The sequence below is a fragment of the Gracilinanus agilis genome, chromosome 1 (genome assembly GCF_016433145.1).
Source record: "Gracilinanus agilis isolate LMUSP501 chromosome 1, AgileGrace, whole genome shotgun sequence".
NCBI classification, from domain to species: Eukaryota; Metazoa; Chordata; class Mammalia; order Didelphimorphia; family Didelphidae; genus Gracilinanus; species Gracilinanus agilis.
Genome location: NC_058130.1, coordinates 293,560,433 through 293,580,654, shown reverse-complemented (window position 1 = coordinate 293,580,654; position 20,222 = coordinate 293,560,433). Strand labels below are relative to the sequence as shown.

The 20,222-nt window shown below is 36.6% G+C and overlaps 1 protein-coding gene across 1 annotated transcript in view; it reads left to right on the top strand.

Moving 5' to 3' along the window:
* The window catches only part of MAN2A1 (mannosidase alpha class 2A member 1), a 220,328-nt gene that overhangs the window by 139,447 nt on the left and 60,659 nt on the right, over positions 1 to 20,222 (top strand). Inside the window, 1 exon segment of the mRNA XM_044662477.1 lies at positions 18,001 to 18,166. Coding sequence (XP_044518412.1) covers positions 18,001 to 18,166 — 166 coding nt within the window.

The window sequence follows — 20,222 nt, the reverse complement described above, 5'->3', positions numbered from 1 at the left end:
ATTTTGGAGGCTAGGTGCTAAGGATATGAAGACAAAAAAGGAAACAGTCCTTGTTCTCAAGGATCTTGCGTTCTGTTGAAGAAAGCAATGTGTGTGTGTGTCTGTGTGTGTATGTGTGTGTGCAGAATACGTACAAAGTAATTTCAAGAGAATGAGGTGAGGGGTAAGTATAGAAACTGGAGGTGATCAAGAAAGGCCTCAACTAGAAGAATGTGTTTGAAATGAGATTTGAAAGATACTTAAAGAATCTTAAGAGGTAAGGAATATATTCCAAGTCCTTTTTACTCCAGTCTATTCTCCATCCAGCTGTTAAATTGATCTTCCTAAAGAGCAAATTCCCCCCCACCTCTTCATCTTCCTATTATCTTCAGAATCAAATATAAAATGCTATTTAGCTTTTAAAGCTCTCCTTAACCCTATCCGCTCCCATACTTTTTCTCCAACTCTCACCTAAAAGTCCCACCTTGCAAGAAACCTTTTTTTTAAATCTCCATATTACTCATTCTTGTAAGTGAACAGTCTTATAAAACCAAAACCCCAAATCATATACCCAAATAAACAAGTGATAAATCATATGTTTTCATCTGCATTTCTACTCCCAACAGTTTTTTTCTCTGGAGGTGGATAACATTCTTTTTCATAAGTCCCTCAGAATTGTCCTGGATTATTGATTTGCTCTTAGTAGAAAAGTCTATCACATTTGATCATCCCACAATATTGCAGTTACTTTGGTGACTGTAAAATAAGTGATACCTTTGACAGAAATAGGAAAGTTACAAAAATGGAGTATATTTCTGGAGAAAGACAGTAAATTGTTTGGGACATGTTTTTCACATGTTGAATTTGAGATGCCTAAAAGATGTAGACAGTAGGCAACATGCTTGTCTGGAGCTCAGGACAGAAGTGATCAGGGTAATTTCTTTTGAACAAATCATTATTGTTAATAGGCACAGACTATATCTATGCACAATACATATCTCCACAATTTTGATTCTTCAGATATTGTAGTGTGATATTCTGTGTTTCAGAGCTATACTTTATTACTAGAAGAATATTGGCTTTTTAAAGATACTAATTTTTGTTTATTCTTTGTCTAGGAGAAAATGTAATCTAGTCTTTTCTTGTTCCTGTACCCTTCCAGGTCCAGATTTTTTTCCTTCTCCAATTCCTGTCTATTAAGAATGTGTTGACTATGAAAAGCTTATCTCAGTGATAGGAGGAATTTGTTTTTTTGGAAAAGCAAGAACACTGGGTGTGAGAATATATCTTTGTTTCTACAAGCTCAGGTTGGAATTGACAGTTGTGAAATTAAAAGGATTGTACCTAATTGGTTTTAAAAAAAATCATAACATGAGTTCATTTGTTTCAATGGAACCTAAATCACCTTTAACTTAAAATCATTATGTTAGAATTACTGTTTAAATGAAAAAGTTTCAATAACTTAAAAAATTATACAATATGTGGAATGCAGAGACAGAAATATTTATTCACAATTAGTAACAGGCACAAATTTTTTTTTTTTAAAAAGGCATTAAGGAGCAGCTGGGTAGCTCAGTAGAGTGAGAGTCAGGCCTAGAGACAGGAGGTCCTAGGTTCAAACCCGGCCTCAGCCACTTCCCAGCTGTGTGACCCTGGGCAAGTCACTTGACCCCCATTGCCCACCTTTACCACTTTTCCACCTATGAGACAATACACCGAAGTACAAGGGTTTAAAAAAAAAGGCATTAAACAGAATTGAACAAGTGATTAATGGGATAAATGAATGTTTTGGGGTGGTCTTTTTTGCTAATTTCTTAAGTATGTACTAACACAATCCTAAATGCCAGAAATAAAAATACAATCCCTGCCATCCAGAAGATTACATTCAGATAGGGGGAAACCACACATTTAGTTTAGTGTTAGGCCAGGGAGGGTCATTTTGTTGAGGAAAGTTACAGGGGTGATAAATATGGTTAGAAGGGAATAGATTGATACACTCTTTCCATAAGCAATAGGAGAAGGAAGATGGAGACAGGGAAGAAGGAAACACATTTATCAAATGTCTACTGTGTGTCAGGTGCTAGGCTAAGTAATTTACAAATATCTCATTTAATCCTCACAATGACTATGTGAAGTAGTTGCTATTCTATCCCCTTGCTACAGTTTAGGTGACTGAGGCAGATAAAGGTTAAATAACTTGCTTAGGGTCACATAGATAAGTGTTTCAGGCTGAAATTGAACTCAGGTATTCCTTACTTCATTCCTAGTCCTCTATTTACTGTGCTACCTTGCTCTCTGTACTCTTAAGGTAAAAACCTGGGGTTAACTTATATATTTTATCTGGGTTCAGAAGGGTGAGTAGGAGACAGGAATGGACAATAGACTGGGACCAAAAAGGTTAGGGAAATTGGGTTTGGCAGTTTGAGGAATGGCAGTTGACAGGAGTGACTGTTGGGCCTTAACTGTGACATTGATCCACCTAGCCAGGGAGTCTGTGAAACTAAGAAGTGAGTTGACTGACAAAAGGTTTTATAAACAGGGTTTAATTCAATGAACTCTAGTTTTAAAGAAGGGAAAGGGGTTTTATTCTGCCAGTCTATGGGGAAGCCTCAGTGTCAGGGAATGGACTTATCTGCACTAAGCTATAGCAGGGAAGGGCAAAATGGAGATCAGGAATGAAAGTGGGATCTTCATTGCTGAGTCCTGTCAAAATCCAGTGATGATAGAGCTTTCCCAGGTCTTCAGCCAGTACTCTTTCAGTTGGGTAAGTCAGGAAGCTAAACCAGCCTGAGCTGACCAGCAACCTAGGTTAGGTTTTATAGTCTCAACCTAAACCTCCCACAGGCAGATGACTTTCCTCCTTCTGGATATCAAGATATCAGGATACGAACTCCACTTCCTCTGAGGTCTCTCAGGGGGTCAGTTACAACTTGTCCCCAGCCTCCATGGAGTCCATCTCTGAGAGAGAGGCACAACTTCCTGCTTCCCCATTCCATTTAGAATTCTCCAGCCCTGCTTGCTAAGCCTGCTTCAGTCTATTTACCTATTACAGTACAGAGTTGATTTGCTTATGGTTTCAGAATATGGAGGGGCAGGATTGAATAAAAATACATATACATTAGTGAGGTGGCCAATGAGAATATGATCAGGGAGTAGGAACTAAATAAAAGCATGATTGACCCTGCCTGAAATAGTGTAACAGGTAAGGTGTACTTCAATCAAAACAATAGAGCACTGTCAGGTGTGGTACAGAGATGAAGGGGTTAAAACCTCTGGGGAAGTAAGGAAACCAGTATCATGCTCAGAAATAACATAGGCCATTAGGTAGTAATCAGATAAATTCATGTAGGTCTGTGATTACTGAATTTGCATGTTATAACTTATCAATGCCTTCCTGTTTGTAACTTTTTCCTTGATTCTCATATGTTCACCCCAAGTGGGTGGGGGGAGTATTCCTCAAAACATTGTAATATTGGAGTATTTGATTTTTCCACATTATGCTTCACCCTTGTGATATAATTAGCCCATCTTTTCCTTTGCTTTTGAACTTTCTCTGTTAGCATCCTGTAATTCAGTCCCTGTTACACATTTGTTATATGGTTCCAGCCCTGCTCACATCCATCCTACATCCTTCTATTGCCCCATTTTGAGGTGCATATTTTTAGTTTTTCAAGGACTGTCTGTTTTCCAGGTCTCACAGTCATACTAATGGAGTATTTGTATTAAAAAGATGGGCCTTTGTTTCTGAAATAGTCATTCAAGAAAATTTGCAATTTCTTGAAGGCTATTCCCTCTCTTGTTTTATTCTAGACCCAATGCATTATCCATTGTACAATCTATCCTAGGCATTCTGATGGACAAGCTCTAAAAATCGTCCATCTAACTTAACATGCCATAATCTGGGCAGGAGGCATTCTTCATCTACTTATTTTTGTTTTTCTATGTGGATGATTAGGACATATTCTCTTCTATGGTTATAGTTTTTTTCCCCCAAAGAATGCAGTTTTCAGGAATTTTATAGAACTAATTCAATGCCATCCACAAACAGGAGCAGTAAGTGCAACTTATTGTCCATTTGGAATGTTTCCAGAATGGATTTTGCTCTGAACACATTTTGTAAGCTTTTATCTCATTGGCTTACCTGATGTTTATAATCAGAGAATCATTGAAAAAAAGGTTATTTCTGTTGTTATATCTTTAAATTGCTGGACAGTTAGAATCATAACATAATTCAGTTATTTGTGTGATGGCTAACATTTGATTTTTCTGTAGAATATCTCTTGTAAAAGCTGACCCGTTACTTATAGTACTCTTCTCTAGCATGTTCTTAATGCATGTATAGATGGTTCTCTGAATGACAAAAACAGTGCTAAATATACAGTCATGGAATGGAGTAAAAAGTAAGTATAGGGGAAAAAAGTTAACTGAAATGTAAAAATAACACTAAAGAATTAATGATAAATTATTTTAATTCTCCTTAGAACTGAAAAATTATAACAGAAATGTAAATGAAAAGAGTTAAAGACTTAAAAAGAATGTTGAAAAACTGGAGCTGCTACATATGGGAAAAAGCTGAGTAGAAATGTTAAATAGTTCATTTCTCAAGTATAGATCAGACTGTTATAAAAGTTGGTCATAGGGTGTCAAACATGTGAAGTTTATAGCAACACTCCTGAGCACATTCTGAACCAGACTAAATGTAATTGGGAAATATTTAACAAGATTATTAAAAAGACAAACCCTGCCCAATGTAGCATTATTTTGTGGCCCCATTTGGGATTTTCTTGGCAAAGATATTGGAGTGGTTTGCCATGACCTTCTCCAGATTTTATAGATGAAGTATGTAGATTTTAAAATTAATATTCAATATCTCCAAAGTATAATATTTGTAGAGATTTATTAATATTTAACTAGAGAGCTAGTGAACACAGAGAACGTTCCCCACTCACTTCACATGGAAGAGAGAGCTGGGGCAACAAGGACCAGTCACCACTCAATTCACGTGGAAAAGAGAGAGCATGGCAGAGCAAACCCAAACTATATATGGACCACATAACCATGCATGAAAGGTAAAAGGAATTGTGGATAATACAGAAAGGAAGTTTGGGTAATGTAGTTTCAGAAGTTCAAGATTTTCCAACTATACAAAAAACTGAAACAAACAGAATTAAGTGATTTGTCCAGGTCACATAGCTAGTAAGTGTCTGAGGCCATATTTGAACTCTTGAAGATGAATCTTCCTGATTTTAGACCTTGCACTCTAGCCACTGCACCACCAACTGCCCAAGGATGTATTATTAATGGTACCCATTTCTCTTTGAGTTTGAAACAACTGCTGTAGCATATGAAGAGCTCATAAATGTAGAAAGTTAGAGATCTTAAATATTTTCTTAATAATTTGTCACTGCAGACAAAGTAATTATAATTAGTAGGTTAAAAATGGTATTAACAATAATTGGCATAAGGAATAAAATATGTTAAATATATATAATGTACATAAATTTCTGATAAAATTTTAATATCCAAGATAGGAAACTAGCATTATCTGATACATAAAACTAAGAAACATTCCTCAATATTTATCAGGTACCAAATGATATGAACAGAAAGTTCTAAAAAGAGGAACTGCAAATAATTAACAGTCACATGAAAAATTTCTACAAATCCTTGATTAGAAAAAAAGACATTAAATCAAAATAATTATAAGGTTTCAACTTACACCCTGAGAATTAACAAAGAAAACACTAGACCAGTGATGATGAACCTTTTAGAGACAGAATATGAGGCTCTGCCCCACCCACCCCCAGACCATGTGCCATGCCTGCATGCTGTGCCCCACCCCCCTTCCCCCACACAGGGACAGGTGAAAGCTCTCTGATTGTGCTTTTGGGCAAAGGTGTGGATGAAGTGAGGAATGTCCTCAGGGAGTGTAGGTGTAAGACCTGAGCTCTCTGTTCCCCTCCAGCTCTACTGCCTGTGAACCACCTATCTTAACCCCTGTATGCTCCCATTGGGCTGCTGGGAGGAGGGGTGTGAGATGTAAAAAAATGTCAGCAGGCCCAGTGGAGAGGGGGAGGGGAGCAGCTCCACAGGAGTCTCTCTGCCTTTCTTGTAATGAACTCTGGGTGTGGGGGTGGGCAGGGATGGTGGCCAAGTGCCACAGAGAGTGTTCTATGTGCCATATTTGGCACCAATGGCATAGGTTCTCCATCACTGCACTAGACTATAAGAGTTAATATCGAAGGGGCTACAGAATTATAAGCACACTTAAATTATGCTGATTGGAGCTAAGAATTAACTCTTATTTTGAAAATAAATCCTTACCTTATATTTTGGAATCAGTACTGTGTATTGCAGTTAAAGGCTAGGCAGAGGTGGTTAATTGACTTGCCCAATTTCATACAACTAGGAAGTGTTTGCGGCCAGAAATTGCTATGGAGGGAAATTCAAAGAATCAAACAGATTCAAAATTCAATTTTCAAAAACATTTGTAAAAATGTCTATAAATGCTGTTCTGTACTGAGTCATTTATTTCTTAGAGTATCATTATATTTTTTGTTAAGATCTCACGAATATTTGAGATAAAAGCTTAAATTTTTTTTTCATTAGGTTCTCTCCAAATGTATTTTCTAGTTAACATCTCCTTACTCATTCAATGAAAGTAGTAGCCATTTTCTTATCTTTCCCATAGGCCAGTATTGATTCAACTAATTTTGTAATGTTGAAGTTTCATTTTGTTTTTTTCTCTTTACATTTGTGGTATAAAATGTACAGTCACTACTTAAATTAGATGAACCCTATAAGCCTGAGTGTAATTCTAACTGCTTCATCTAACCCAGGTTTTGTTCATTCTAATTGTGTTCTTACTCATCCTAAACCAGTTCTTGGCTTACTTATATAATTATGTAAGACAATGAGACAGTGTTCAGAAATATGATTGGCTATCCAGGTAAGAATACATTGCTGACCTAGTCCCTCTTGCCCCAGCATGGTATATAAAGATCCTCTCCAACCTATACATCCTTCCTTCAAACTTCTCCCAGCTTAGAGTCCCACATAATATCCACATAATCCTCATAACTTTGAAAAATCTGCTGTTCCTTCCTTTCATGGACATACCTATGTAGGTTATAGGTTATAAAGGGAGCTGTATTCAACTTGAAACTTTAACCTATGCCCAATTTGAAACCTGAAATGTGTAAGTTATATCAAATTGAAGCCATGAAACCTAGAACCACATCAATTACTTTTTGTATTCTTTTATATTTTTAAATGTAGTCATCAGGTAGGTGCTGTGGAGAACGAAAGTTACCTGCTTAGTACTTACTCCTTTCTTTTCCTACCTCCACTCTGGAAAGAGGTAAGATTGAATCCTCCCAAAATATCCCTTTCTTTCCCCAACGAGTTTGACATTTCATCTGGCTACTAACCCTCTCGTTTGTAGTCTTTTCTCCCTTTTTTTTTGATAACAATTCTGTGGAAGATAGTTTACTCATGCATTATCTCTGCTTGTGAAATAATGATTTTTGAAGTTGAGAAAAAAACCTTTGGATCTTTTTAAAATTTTTCTTATTGAAAAGTTTGTTAATAACTTAGCTTTAAAAAAGGATATCTATTCTTACAGAAGGAACAAATGGAGTCTAAATGCAAATTGGAACATAGAAATATTTATTATATGATAATATATGTACAACTTAAATCATATTACCTACCTTCTCGGGGAGGAGGGATAGAGAGAACATTGATTACAAAATATCTGCAAATAAATTGTTAAAAACTGCATTGACACGTAATCTGGGAAGGAATAAAAACTTACTATAATTTGAAAAAAAGCACATAGCTTTGAGCTCCTTACTATTAGCCAAAGACTGAATTCTCTACCTTATTGGCAGACTTTGTAAATTTCATCTATACAACACCAATGTATTTTTATGTGATGAGAAAACAAAAAATCAGAATAAAAGAGTAGCTTACAACACCAATGTATTTTTATGTGATGAGAAAACAAAAAATCAGAATAAAAGAGTAGCTTAAAGTTTAGCAAATAAGCAAATCATAAATGGACACAAGGAAGTGCCTAGCTTTGGAAGTAGAAAGTTGGAAAGCTTCTGTAGTTCTTTAAAGGCATGGTATTTCCTCTTCCTCTCATAGTCATTTAGACTTAATCTAAATTCTTTGTTCCACAAAGTGAAGTTCTATATTCATTTCATGTCAGAAAAATATATATATGACACAGGGCTTCTAAAAGGATACCCTGAACACCCTTGTCTTTGTTATTTTCTTTATTTCCACTCCATCTCTTCAAAACTGTTATAGCTCTCCAGCTAAATAGCTTCTTGTGACTGAGGTAACCCCACTCTGATGGTTCATCTCCTCCCTGCTTCAGAAGATATGTAAACAACAACAATGGTCTAAACTGCTTTTTTTGATACAGGCTTCAATACTTTATTCAGCAAGTGGTGAAGAGAATTGGGATTCTGAAGACATAGTACATAACCTAAATCATTATTTTATTTGAAGTTACCTCCTTATTAGGAGTTCATCAAATATGCCATTTAAAAATTAGAAAATAATAAATGCAAAATAATATCCAAAGAGGAAAATATGGAAACTAAAGGAGGTAAAAAGAGTATAAAAATTAATAAAACAACGGTAGTTTTTGAAGTGTCCCCAAATTGATAGGTCATTATCTAATTTAATTAAATAGGAAGGACAAACAAATTGCCAAAATAAAACTAAGAAGGGGTAATGACAAGAAATGTAGGAGAATTAAAGAAAAATTATGTCTTGGGGAATTTTATTCCCCTTATATCCAGAACCTGGAAGACTGATTCATTTAGAGGTCAGCTTAATACAGTATTGGTGGAGTCATTCTGTACGTTGTTTTCCTTGTTCTACTTACCTCATTCTCCATTTTGATGATCAATATGTATTTCTGTTCCTCATAATTATTGTTTACAATAATCTAGTACATTCATGACACAGTTTATTTAGCCATTATGTAATGGCTAGCTAAAAAGCAATTTTTCCCTATTGTTTGTACTCATGAGGTATATACTTATCACAAACTTTCTTAACAAAAGTTATAGATATTATTATCCCTTTTCAAAAACAATACTAAATTTGTTGTTGTTGTGTTTTTTTTAGAATAGCTCTACCAACAAATTTTCATTGTGTTGAGCTTTATGTGTAGCCCCTCCATTAGTGACTTTCCATTTTCACCAATTTTCTGGGAGAGGGGTGAACTTAAAACCTTAAGAGTTTGATATGTTTCTCTCATTTCTTTTTAGGTGGAGGTTAAGGCTTCGCACTTTTTCTTTCTTTACGACCCTGCCTTACTTCCATTTACTTATCCTATTTCAAGTTTTATAAATTTATTTAAATTGCTCTACTCTCCTTCTGTTTGTTTATTTCTCCCCTCACTTTTCTCCTTTTTCTCTTTTGACCTTGTCTTTTCATGGAGAGCTTATGCTTCAGAATCTCTCTCCCTCCCCCAACACACAAACACTTTTTGCCAAACTTTTTAACTCAAGTATTTTTCTTCATTTTTCCTATCTCTATATATTATTGTAGATTTTATGCCTCGTTTATGGATTTATGGTATTTTCTTGATCTTTATTTTTTCTGTCTTTTGTGAAGGTTAGATCTTCCTTAATACTAAATTTATATTCTTTCACAAATTCTATTTCTATGTTATTGAATTTGTACAGTTTAAACCATCTTCCCTTTGTATTGTATGTTATTGTTTTTTAAAGCTTTTGCTATCTGATTTTTTTTTAGCTATGCTTAACTATTAGTGATCTCAATCAACAAATGTTTATTATCTGCTGTGCATATTTCAGGAGATAAGCATTTTGTAATGGAAGTGTTAGCCTATGGTAGGAGTTATTGCATATCTCTAGTCATGAGGTACAGGCCTACAGTTGTCCTTACCATGATTATTCCCTACTCTTAAGGCTCAATAATGCTATCTCTGATTCTCTGTCCTTTTACTACTTTGTTTTGCTGGTTGCCCCTAACAATCCACAGAACCCCTCACCTAAGGTGGGAGCTGTCCTAGCAAGCAGTTACAACTCTTTCTTACTGAGAAGGTGGTTTCCAGTTGTGGCTATTCTCCCAAGATGAAAGCCATAATGAAGTCCATTAGATCTGTTTTATCCCATATACCCTTCATTGTTAAGTTTCTTTTATTTGCCTAGTCTTTTTTTGATAATTATAATTATGACCTGATCTTGTGTTTTGGAGAAGGTTGAGGGGGTTAAGAATACTTCTTGTTGAAGGATTATTATTTTTCATCAGCAATTTATATTGTGGGAAGGTGGCAGAGTAGGGTGTGAAGCTTTCTCACCCTTTTAAATCCTCCACAAACAACCAAAAATTACTCCATGAAATCAATACTAAAAGTGGCAAAACAGATAGCGTGGAGTGAACTTTAACAGGACTACTAGGGAGAAACATTTCTAACTTACCTGGCCTCAGTCCTACTCACTTAGACCCTGGGGAAAAAAAACAGAAAAATAGGGAGAAATTCACAAAGCAGCCCCAGAGGACAGGATTCACAACCTCACCTTGTTTGCAGAGCTGGGGGAACCTGCATCTCAGAGAATACCTCTGAAATCTGAATCCAAGTAGGTAGAAAGCCTTGAAAGCAGCTATGTCTGCTGGAGCTTCATCTCTGGAAACCCTGTCAGGTCCACTCTCGGAAACTGAAGGAATGGATATTGTAAATGGGTACCAGGCCCTAAGGGCATGAAATCAAACCTCCCTGCTAACAAATGAAAGACTTTGGAGGCCCAAAAGGCATGGACTGTGTTAGAAATAATATTGATATAGATGGATATATTCAATAATATTAATGGTTTATTGTTATCCATATTGGTAATTATGAAAGCCATGTGCCTGATAAGATCTAATTCAAATCGCCCGCCATTACCTTCTGCCCACCTAGCTGCTTCGTATGAAAGAGAGTATCTCCCAATCACATCAGGAGTCTTATACCTCTGTCCACATAATCACACTTCCTACATAAGAGGAATCATAGGAAATGTAGTTATCAAGTCCTCTAAACGTCCACAGGAAGTTTATATCATGGACCTGAATATTAAGGCTCAATGAACCCCAAATTTCCAATAACACAACTGGATGATCTGAGGCTGGAATGGTAGGAGAGGAGGAGTGAGGAAGGAGCACACACCAGTGAGTATGTTTGCTGAGGGACTGGGGCCCCTCAGGAAAGTGAAGTCCCTGGTTGTTGCCACAGGCAGAGGCCACCTTGCTGCTTTCAGTAGCAGAACTGCCATTGGGGGTTCTGGCTAGAGCACTTGACTCCAGTCACTGCCTGGGGCTTGGGCAGGAGATTGAGAGTACATTATACTCTGCACTATAAAAACTGGCAATAACTAAATAGAATCCAAGAAAAATCAAACACTCAAAAATCCTGAAACCCGAGATAATATACATCAACACAATAGGACACCTAGGACTCCAGAAAAAAGCCAACAATTAAATCTGTTGGCCTGGCCAATAAGATTAAAAAAGATAAAAACAAATAAAAATTGAGCAATTAAAGGAGAAAAGAACCCAACTATTGGTAACTTTACAGGGACAGAGAGGACCTCAGCTCAAATTCAGCATTGTAAAGTAAAAACACTTCAGAAACAGCAACGAATTACAATAAATAGTCACAAGCTCAAAAGAGAGCTTTTGAAAGAGATTTTAAACGACCTTAAAAACCAAACGAGAGACAATGAGAAAAAATTGGGGGGAGGAGGGGAAGAAAGTGAGCAATGCAAGAAAACTAAGAAAGATCATCCAGATGAAAAAAGAGATCCATAAACTTACAGAAGAAAATAATGTATCAAGAAGTAGAATTGGACAGGGGAAGCTGATAATTTCCAAACAAAAGAAATAATAAAGCAAAATCAAAAGAATGAAATAATAGAAGAAAATATTGTCATATTATCTTATCACAAAAACACCTGACCTGTAAAGTAGATCAGGGAGAAAAAATATCAAAACAGTTGGACTCCTGAAAAATTACAATCAACAAAACAGTTGAGACACCATAATCCAAGAAATCATTAAGGAAAACTGCCCAGAGAGTCTAAAAACAGAGGGCGAAATAGAAATTGAAAAAAATCCACTGATCAAAGACATGCAAAGATGAAAATCCTCAGAAACATCTTTGCTCAGTTCAGTAACCCCCAGGTTAAGGAAAAAACACTACAAACAACAAGAAAAAACCAATTTATATATTGTGGAGGTACAGTTAGAATAATACAAGATTTGGGATCTACAACATTAAAAGAACATAGGACATGGAACACAGCATTTGGCCAAGCAAAAGAACTGGACTTACAACCAAGAATGAGATATCCAGTAAAGATAAGCATAATTATACAAAGTGGGTGGGGTTATATTTAATGAAATAAAGGAGTTTTGAAAAACCCAGAATTCAGCAGAAAATTCGTTCTATAAGAATCATACAAAGGAAATGAAGGACTAATTATAAGCAACCTAAAAGATGAAATGGTTTGATTCTGGTATGGGAAAATTTCATCTATGGGTCCTGGGAAAGGCATCATTGTCTGAATATTTTGAAGGGGCAGGTATGAATGGAAGATTCCAGTTTGAGGGAATGTAATGGACTGAGCCAAAATGGTAGGACTAGGAGGAAGTAGGATGTAATGGCTAGCATATGAAGGAATGAGTGAAGGAATTGCCATTGAGAGGGAAATGAGAGGGGGTGGGGATGGGAATACTCTTATCTCCAACCTGGGAGGTTGGACCCAGCTCTCATCAGGATCCAACTCTCATTCAGGACCCAATTTTCATCAGACCTGGGATAAGAGAAAGTGTACACAATTAGAAGGTAAACTTTTTTTTTTAAAGTACAGAGAAACAGGAGGGAAGGGGAAGGGGAAAAGGAAAGGCAGGCCTAAGAGTTCCCTTAGGGGATTGAGGGAATAAGAGAAGGAAGGGATACATAGAGAAGAGTATATATCAAACAATAGGGGGATAATGTGGGAGGATAAGGGATTCAAGAAGTAGGAGGGCACAGTTGGGGTATAAGGAAGGGATTTTGGGAAAGGTGAACAGAAAAAGAATTAAAAGGTATGGGGTAGGGAGGGATGCAGTTAGGTGGCTTAGAGGATTGAGAGCCAGGCCCAGATATGGGAGGTCCTAGGTTCAAATCTGGCCTCAGACACTTCCTAGCAGTGTGACCCTGGACAAGTCACTTACCCCCCATTGCCTAGCCCTTACCACTCTTCTGCCTTAGAACCAATACACAGTGTTGATTCTATGATGGAAGATAAGGGTTTAAAAAAAAAAAAAGGGAAAGGGGAAGGGATGTGAAGAACAGGAGAGGTATTGATTAAAGCAGTGCTTCCCAAACTTTTTTGGCCTACCACCCCCTTTCCAGAAAAAAATATTACTTAGCCCCCTTGGAAATTAATTTTTTTAATTTTAATAGCAATTAATAGGAAAGATAGAGGCACCTGTGACCATCACCGCCCCCCCTGGATTGCTGCAGCACCCACCAGGGGGTGGCGGCTCCCACTCTGGGAATCACTGGATTAAAGGAAATTGAACATCTGAGGAGGGGTATGAAAGAAAGGAAGAAGGGAATAAGAAATAAGAATGAATGAAGTTGAAGGAAATGCACAGCTCCTAACTATGACATTGAGTGTAATGGGATAAATTCACACCTAGGCAGAAAATAGATAGCAGAAAGGATAAAAAAAAAACTAGGACCCAATTAATGCATTGTTGGTGGAGTTGTGAACTGATCCAACCGTTCTGGATGGTAATTTGGAACTATGCTCAAAGGGCTATAAAAGAATGCCTGCCCTTTGATCCAGCCATACCATTGTTGGATTTGTACCCCAAAGAGATCATAGATAAACAGACTTGTACGAAAATATTTATAGCTGCGCTTTTTGTGGTAGCAAAAAAACTGGAAAAGGAGGGTATGTCCTTCAGTTGGGGAATGGCTGAACAAATTGTGGTATATGCTGGTGATGGAATACTATTGTGCTCAAAGGAATAATAAACTGGAGGAATTCCATGTGAACTGGAAAGAACTCCAGGAATTGATGCAGAGTGAAAGGAGCAGAGCCAGAAGAACATTGTACACAGAGACAAATACACTGTGGTAAAATCGAATGTAATGGACTTCTGTACTAGCAGCAATGCAATGATCTAGGACAATTCTGAGAGATTTATGGAAAAGAACGCTACCCACATTCAGAGGAAGAACTGCAGGAGTGGAAACACAGAAGAAAAGCAGCTGCTTGAACACATGGGATGAGGCAGACATGATTGGGGATTTTGAATCAAAACTACCACACCAATGCAATGATCAACAATTTGGAAATAGGTCTTGATCAATGACACTTGTGAAAACCAGTGGAAATGCGCATTGACAAGGGGTTGGGGGAGGGCGAAGTAGGAGCATGAATCATGTAACCATGTTAACTTTTCTAAAAAATGAATATTAATAAATGTTGAAAAAAAACTAGGACCCAATAATGTGTTTACAAGAAACTCTAAAGATGAGAGACAGAGTAAAGGTGAGGTACTAGAGCAGAATATACTTTGCCTTAAATATCCAGAGAAAGCAGGGATAGCAATCATGATATCTGACAGAATTAGGGCTAAAATGGATATCATTGAAATTAATGAATAAGGTACTCTCTATTATGTTGGGTGGGATTAATATGGATAATGAAGCATTATCCATATTGGACCTATATATTGTAGCACCCAGGTTTTTAAAGGAAAAACTAAATGAGATATAGATGGAAATAGATCACAAATAATAATAGTAGCAGACTTTAATTTTCCTCTCTCAGAGCTAGATAAATCTAACTAAAAAATCAATAAGAAAGAAGGAGATGAATGAAACTTTAGATATGTTAAATAAGATAGAGATCTGGAGAGCCACACACACACTTTCATGAGGTTAGTATCAGATCCAAGCATTGGTATACACACAAAATTCTGCAAAAATCTTAACTTCAACACTGTGGAGGTAATCCTGCATCCCTGAGGGATTATAACACTAGAATGAAAGTTCATTGAGTATGACCTGGCTAGAAAGACTTGGTCCTTGCAACAGATTGTTGTTTCTGCTGTCTAAGGATCAATCTAGCCTAATAAAGTCATGGTAATCTGAGCACCAGATGAACTAATGTGATTAAGTTAAATGTAGATAGAAACATGGAGAAAAAGACCTAATGTTACATTGGCTAGAGCAGCTGTGAATTGGTTGTTGTTTTTTTTTCAAACAAGATGGAAATATACATTAAGAGCTTTAAAGTTATTCATGTTCATTGATCTAGAGACCTCATTAATAAGGTTATGCCTTAGAGGCATTATTGAGATATATATGTATGAAAATATTTATGGAAGTTTTATTTTGTTATGACAAAATAACTGGAAATAATACAAATGCAATAAATGGGAGAAATAACTGAATAGATTGTAATAATTGAATGTAATGGATTATATTATGTTGTTAAAAATGACAAATATTGGAAATATAAAGAAAACAAGGGAAATAACGAAAAGACAAAAAGAGAGTAAGAATAATACATAACAAGTAATAATACATGCCCAAGGAAAACAGGACTAAAGGGAACTCAAAAGCAGAAGATGCTTATATTAGCCTACATATGCAATTTACATATTTTTTAAAAATTTTAAACAATGTGGAAATTTGGGGTTTTACACATGATTTTTTATGCATTTGTTTAAGTGGTTTTTGTTGGTGGTAATGGTCACTAAGGATATACAAAGATAAACTTTGGGCACCCAAAAAAAAGAACTCATGTGTGAAAAAATCTTAAGTGGTGTGGTACAATTTTGACTCTTGTTTTTTGGAATTTCTTTTATACTATCTTCTAGTTTCTTATCATTTCATCATATTTTTAAAAAATCATGTCTTTCACAGTTTTGTCTCTTGCTTTCTGTGTGCAGATTTCCTTCTATATTATTGAGTTCTGCTGGGGAGAGACTTGAGGAAAAAGAAGACCAGTTAGTCTGTTTCAATAATATAATTAAGATAAGATGAATGCTTGCTTTTGAATGGAAAGAAAAGGTTAAATGCAAATGATATAGTTATAAAAAGCAAGATTTGACAATTGAATGGATATGTTCTGTTAAGGGAAAGTAAGGGATTGAGATTATGAACCTGGAAACCTTGATTGAGCTAGTGCCTTTGACAAAATTAAGAAAGTTTGAAAGAGGAATTGGTGGTGGGAACTTTTGGTGGAGGTGGGAGATAAAGGGAGAAAGATAATAAATTAAATTATAGGCTTATTAAATTTTAGTCTCCAAGATAAGTTTAAAATATCTAATGGGGGTCATCTGCATAGAGATCATAGTTAAACCTGTAAGAATTAATGAGGTTACTGAGTGAGTGTGTGTAGAGGGAAAAATAGAAGGGCTAATACAGAACCTTGAGGGAACACCCAGAGTAAGAGGACATGTTATAGATGAGCAAACTAAAGAAACTGAACCATCAGTCACACAGGAAGGAAGAGAACAAGAGTCATAAAAACTCAAGTAAGAGGGAATAATACTCAGAAGTAGAAGGTAATATCTATCAGTTATCTATCTATCATTAATATCTATCACTTACAGCTGAGAGTTTGAAGAAGATGAGGCCTGAGAAAACTGATCTGGCAATTAAAAGATCATCAGTTGGGGCAGCTGGGTAGCTCAGTGGATTGAGAGTCAGGTCTAGAGACAGGAGGTCCTAGGTTCAAATCTGGCCTCAGACACCTCCCAGCTGTGTGACCTTGGGCAAGTCACTTGACCCCCATTGCCCACCCTTGCCACTCTTCCACCTATGAGCCAATACACAGAAGTTAAGGATTAAAAAAAAAAAAAAAGATCATTGGTTACTTTAGAAAGAGCAGATAAAAGGCTAATCCAGACAATTGAGAAAAGCAGGGTAGAAAATGGACCCATAGGCATCTTTGACATTTGTATTTATGACTAGCCAAAACGAGAAACAATGAATAGAAGGAAAAAGGCTCTTTTTTTTTTAATTTAAAAATTAAATATATTGTTATTAACCTTCCAAAAGTTGTATAGGACTTTTGTGTTTTGATGAGGCAAGAAATAGATAATACTTTAAAATTAATCTACAGGTACTAATTGAATGCTTTGTAGAAGTAGGTAATTTTCAAAACCAAAAAAAGTAACAAGAGGTGAAGAAAAACAAAACAAAATCAAAGGATTTTTAAAAATGAGATAGAAAGGTGAATGAAACTGAGTCATATGAAAATATAGTAAATATCACAATTATCTCACAGATTAATGGAATAGATTTTTATAAGAATCAAATGTATACTGTAGACTGGTAAATACACAGGAGATAGAGTCTCATGGATGAGGAAAGGCAAGAATGTATGCTTGACTAGAATTGAAACTGGAAAAAAGTGCATTATATAAATAAGATGAGAAAAGAAACTTCAGGCAAGACTGAAGAACTTTTGAAAGCTAAAAAGGAGAGAGTTGATTATATTTTATCATAAAGGCAATAGAGAATCTCAATAAAGGAGAATGAGAGTGACACAGGCAGACCCTACACTTTAGTAAAATCACTCATTTTGGTTCTGTGTGAAAGATGTATTATTGCGTATGCATTATCTCATTTGATTTTATCTTCTTAACAATCCCCTGAAGTAGTATTTATTAACTATCCCCATTTTATAGATGATGAAGCTGAACCTGAAAAAGGTTGTGATTTGCAGTGAGGTTTCAAATTTAGGTCCTCTGGACTCCAAGTCCAGCACTCTACCCATTGTGCCACTAGATGCCTAACTAGGCATGGCAGAAAGATAACCATAATGCAGGATGGTACTTTAGTTTTTCAGAATTTCTGTCAGAATATTCTGTTTATAAAACTGTATTATTTATCTTTTAATTAGAGCTCTGTTCACTACAACAGAAGTCACAAATAATTTTTAAGAAGCTTGAATTAAAAAAATAATGATCATATTTTTGCAGGTACCTTGTGATCTATAATCCTTATGAACAAGAGCGTCATTCTGTGGTTTCAGTCTATGTGAGTTCTTCAAAAGTAAAAGTACTTTCCAACTCAGGAAAACCTGTCATAATTCAAATTAGTGCTGTTTGGGAGGGACACAATACAATTTCAAATGAAGCATATCAGGTATGTTATTTATCTGTACCTCTCATATTCTGTTTTGCTTTATTATTACTTTCATGTGTGTCATATCTCCCCTACTAGATTGTAAGCTTCTCAGGGGCCAAGATTGTGTAGTTTTAAATATTTGTGATTTATTGCCAAGAAACATTGTCTTATATTTAATTGAAAATTAGTAAATATTTCAATTAACTTTGTTGCATTTAAACAAAATATAAGCAACATTTTGTAAAACTGGCTACATTTTGTTTATATTTTAAATAATACAAATTTTAATTTTATAACCATAAACGAGATAGTTAAAGTTAAAACTACTATTGAGGCTTCCGGGTTAAGATGGCGGCAGAGTAAGAAGCAGCTCTTAACCTCTCCTGACCGAAACACACAAAACTCCTCAAGGGGACATAAAAACAAGTCCAGACGAACGGAGGAACCCCACAACAGGGCACAGCGTGGAAGGTACGTGGAATCGAGACATTTCCAGGCTAAAAAGGGCTCTCACTCACTCAATCGCAGGCTGAGCAACCGCCCCACCCCCACCCCCTCCACACTCACCTATAGCTCCGAACCCAGCTAAAAAGAAATAGAGCAAGTTTGGGGCACCCATCGAGTCATCGGCAGCTCTGGGACCTGTTCCTGAGAGCAGCAAGACTTAGGACCCCATTAAGTCAAGAACGCACGCGAAATCTGAGCGCACGGGAGCAGGACGCTGGGCGCGCGCCCGCTGAACAGAGGCGTGGGTGCTGGCTGAGCAGAGGCGTGGGCGTGGGTGGAGGCTGACACAGCCAGGAACTAAAGCCTAAGTGGGGAACCAGTGCAGACGGGTATACGACTGTGGAAGCAGCGCCCTGAGACTTGTAAAGAAACCTCCAGCAGAGGATCAAGCAAGGGAATCCACCAGGGGGCTTGACCTTGGAAAAAACTAGAACTCAGACCTCAGGACTGAGCGCGAGGATAAACCTGAGAAGCTGCTGGACTAATGATGGCTAATCAGTTACAGGAAATTCAGAAGAGAAAGAATAATAACAAAAAAAAGAAGTCTCTAACACTCGACAGCTTTTACACAGAGAAAATCCAGACAACTGAGCAAACAGAGGAGGAGAACAAACAACCATCCAGACCCTCCCCAAATAAGGAAAACTCCTCACAAGCTATGGAAGAGTTCAAATCTGAGATTTTGAGGAAAATGGAAGAGATCTGGCAAGAAAATAACAGTCTTAAAGGTAGAATCTTGCAACTGGAAAGCGAGGCTCAGAAACCAAATGAACTGATAAGCAAATTGAACACAAGAAATGACCAGATTGAAAAGGAATACCAGAAGATTATGGCCGAAAACAAGAAGATTATGGCCGAAAACCAAAAGATTATGGCCGTTTACCAGAAGATTATGGCCGAAAACCAAAAAATTATAGCCGAAAATCAATCCCTAAAGGCTAGAATTGAGCATGTAGAAACTAATGATCTCTCAAGACAACAAGAACAAATAAAACAAAGCCAAAAGACTGAAAAAATAGAAGGAAACATGAAATATCTCAATGAGAGAGTGACAGACCAAGAAAACCGGTCTAGAAGAGACAATTTGAGAATAATTGGTCTTCCAGAAAAACCAGAAATTAATAAAAACCTGGACTCTATACTAACAGAAATAATTCAGCAAAATTGCCCTGAAGTCCTACAACAAGAGGGCAATATAGACATTGAAAGAATTCATAGAACACCTGCGGCATTCGATCAAGAAAGAAAAACACCAAGAAATATCATTGCAAAATTCAAGAGTTTCCAAGCAAAAGAAAAAATCTTACAAGAAGCCAGAAAGAAACAATTCAAATATCAAGGAGCAACAATCAGGATCACACAGGATCTGGCAGCCTCAACACTAAAAGACCGTAAGGCGTGGAATACGATATTTAGAAAGGCAAGAGAGCTGGGCCTGCAACCATGGATCAACTACCCATCAAAATTGACTATATATTTCCAAGGGAAAGTATGGGCATTCAACAAAATTGAAGAATTCCAGGTATTTGCACAGAAAAGACCGGGGCTAAATGGAAAGTTTGATATC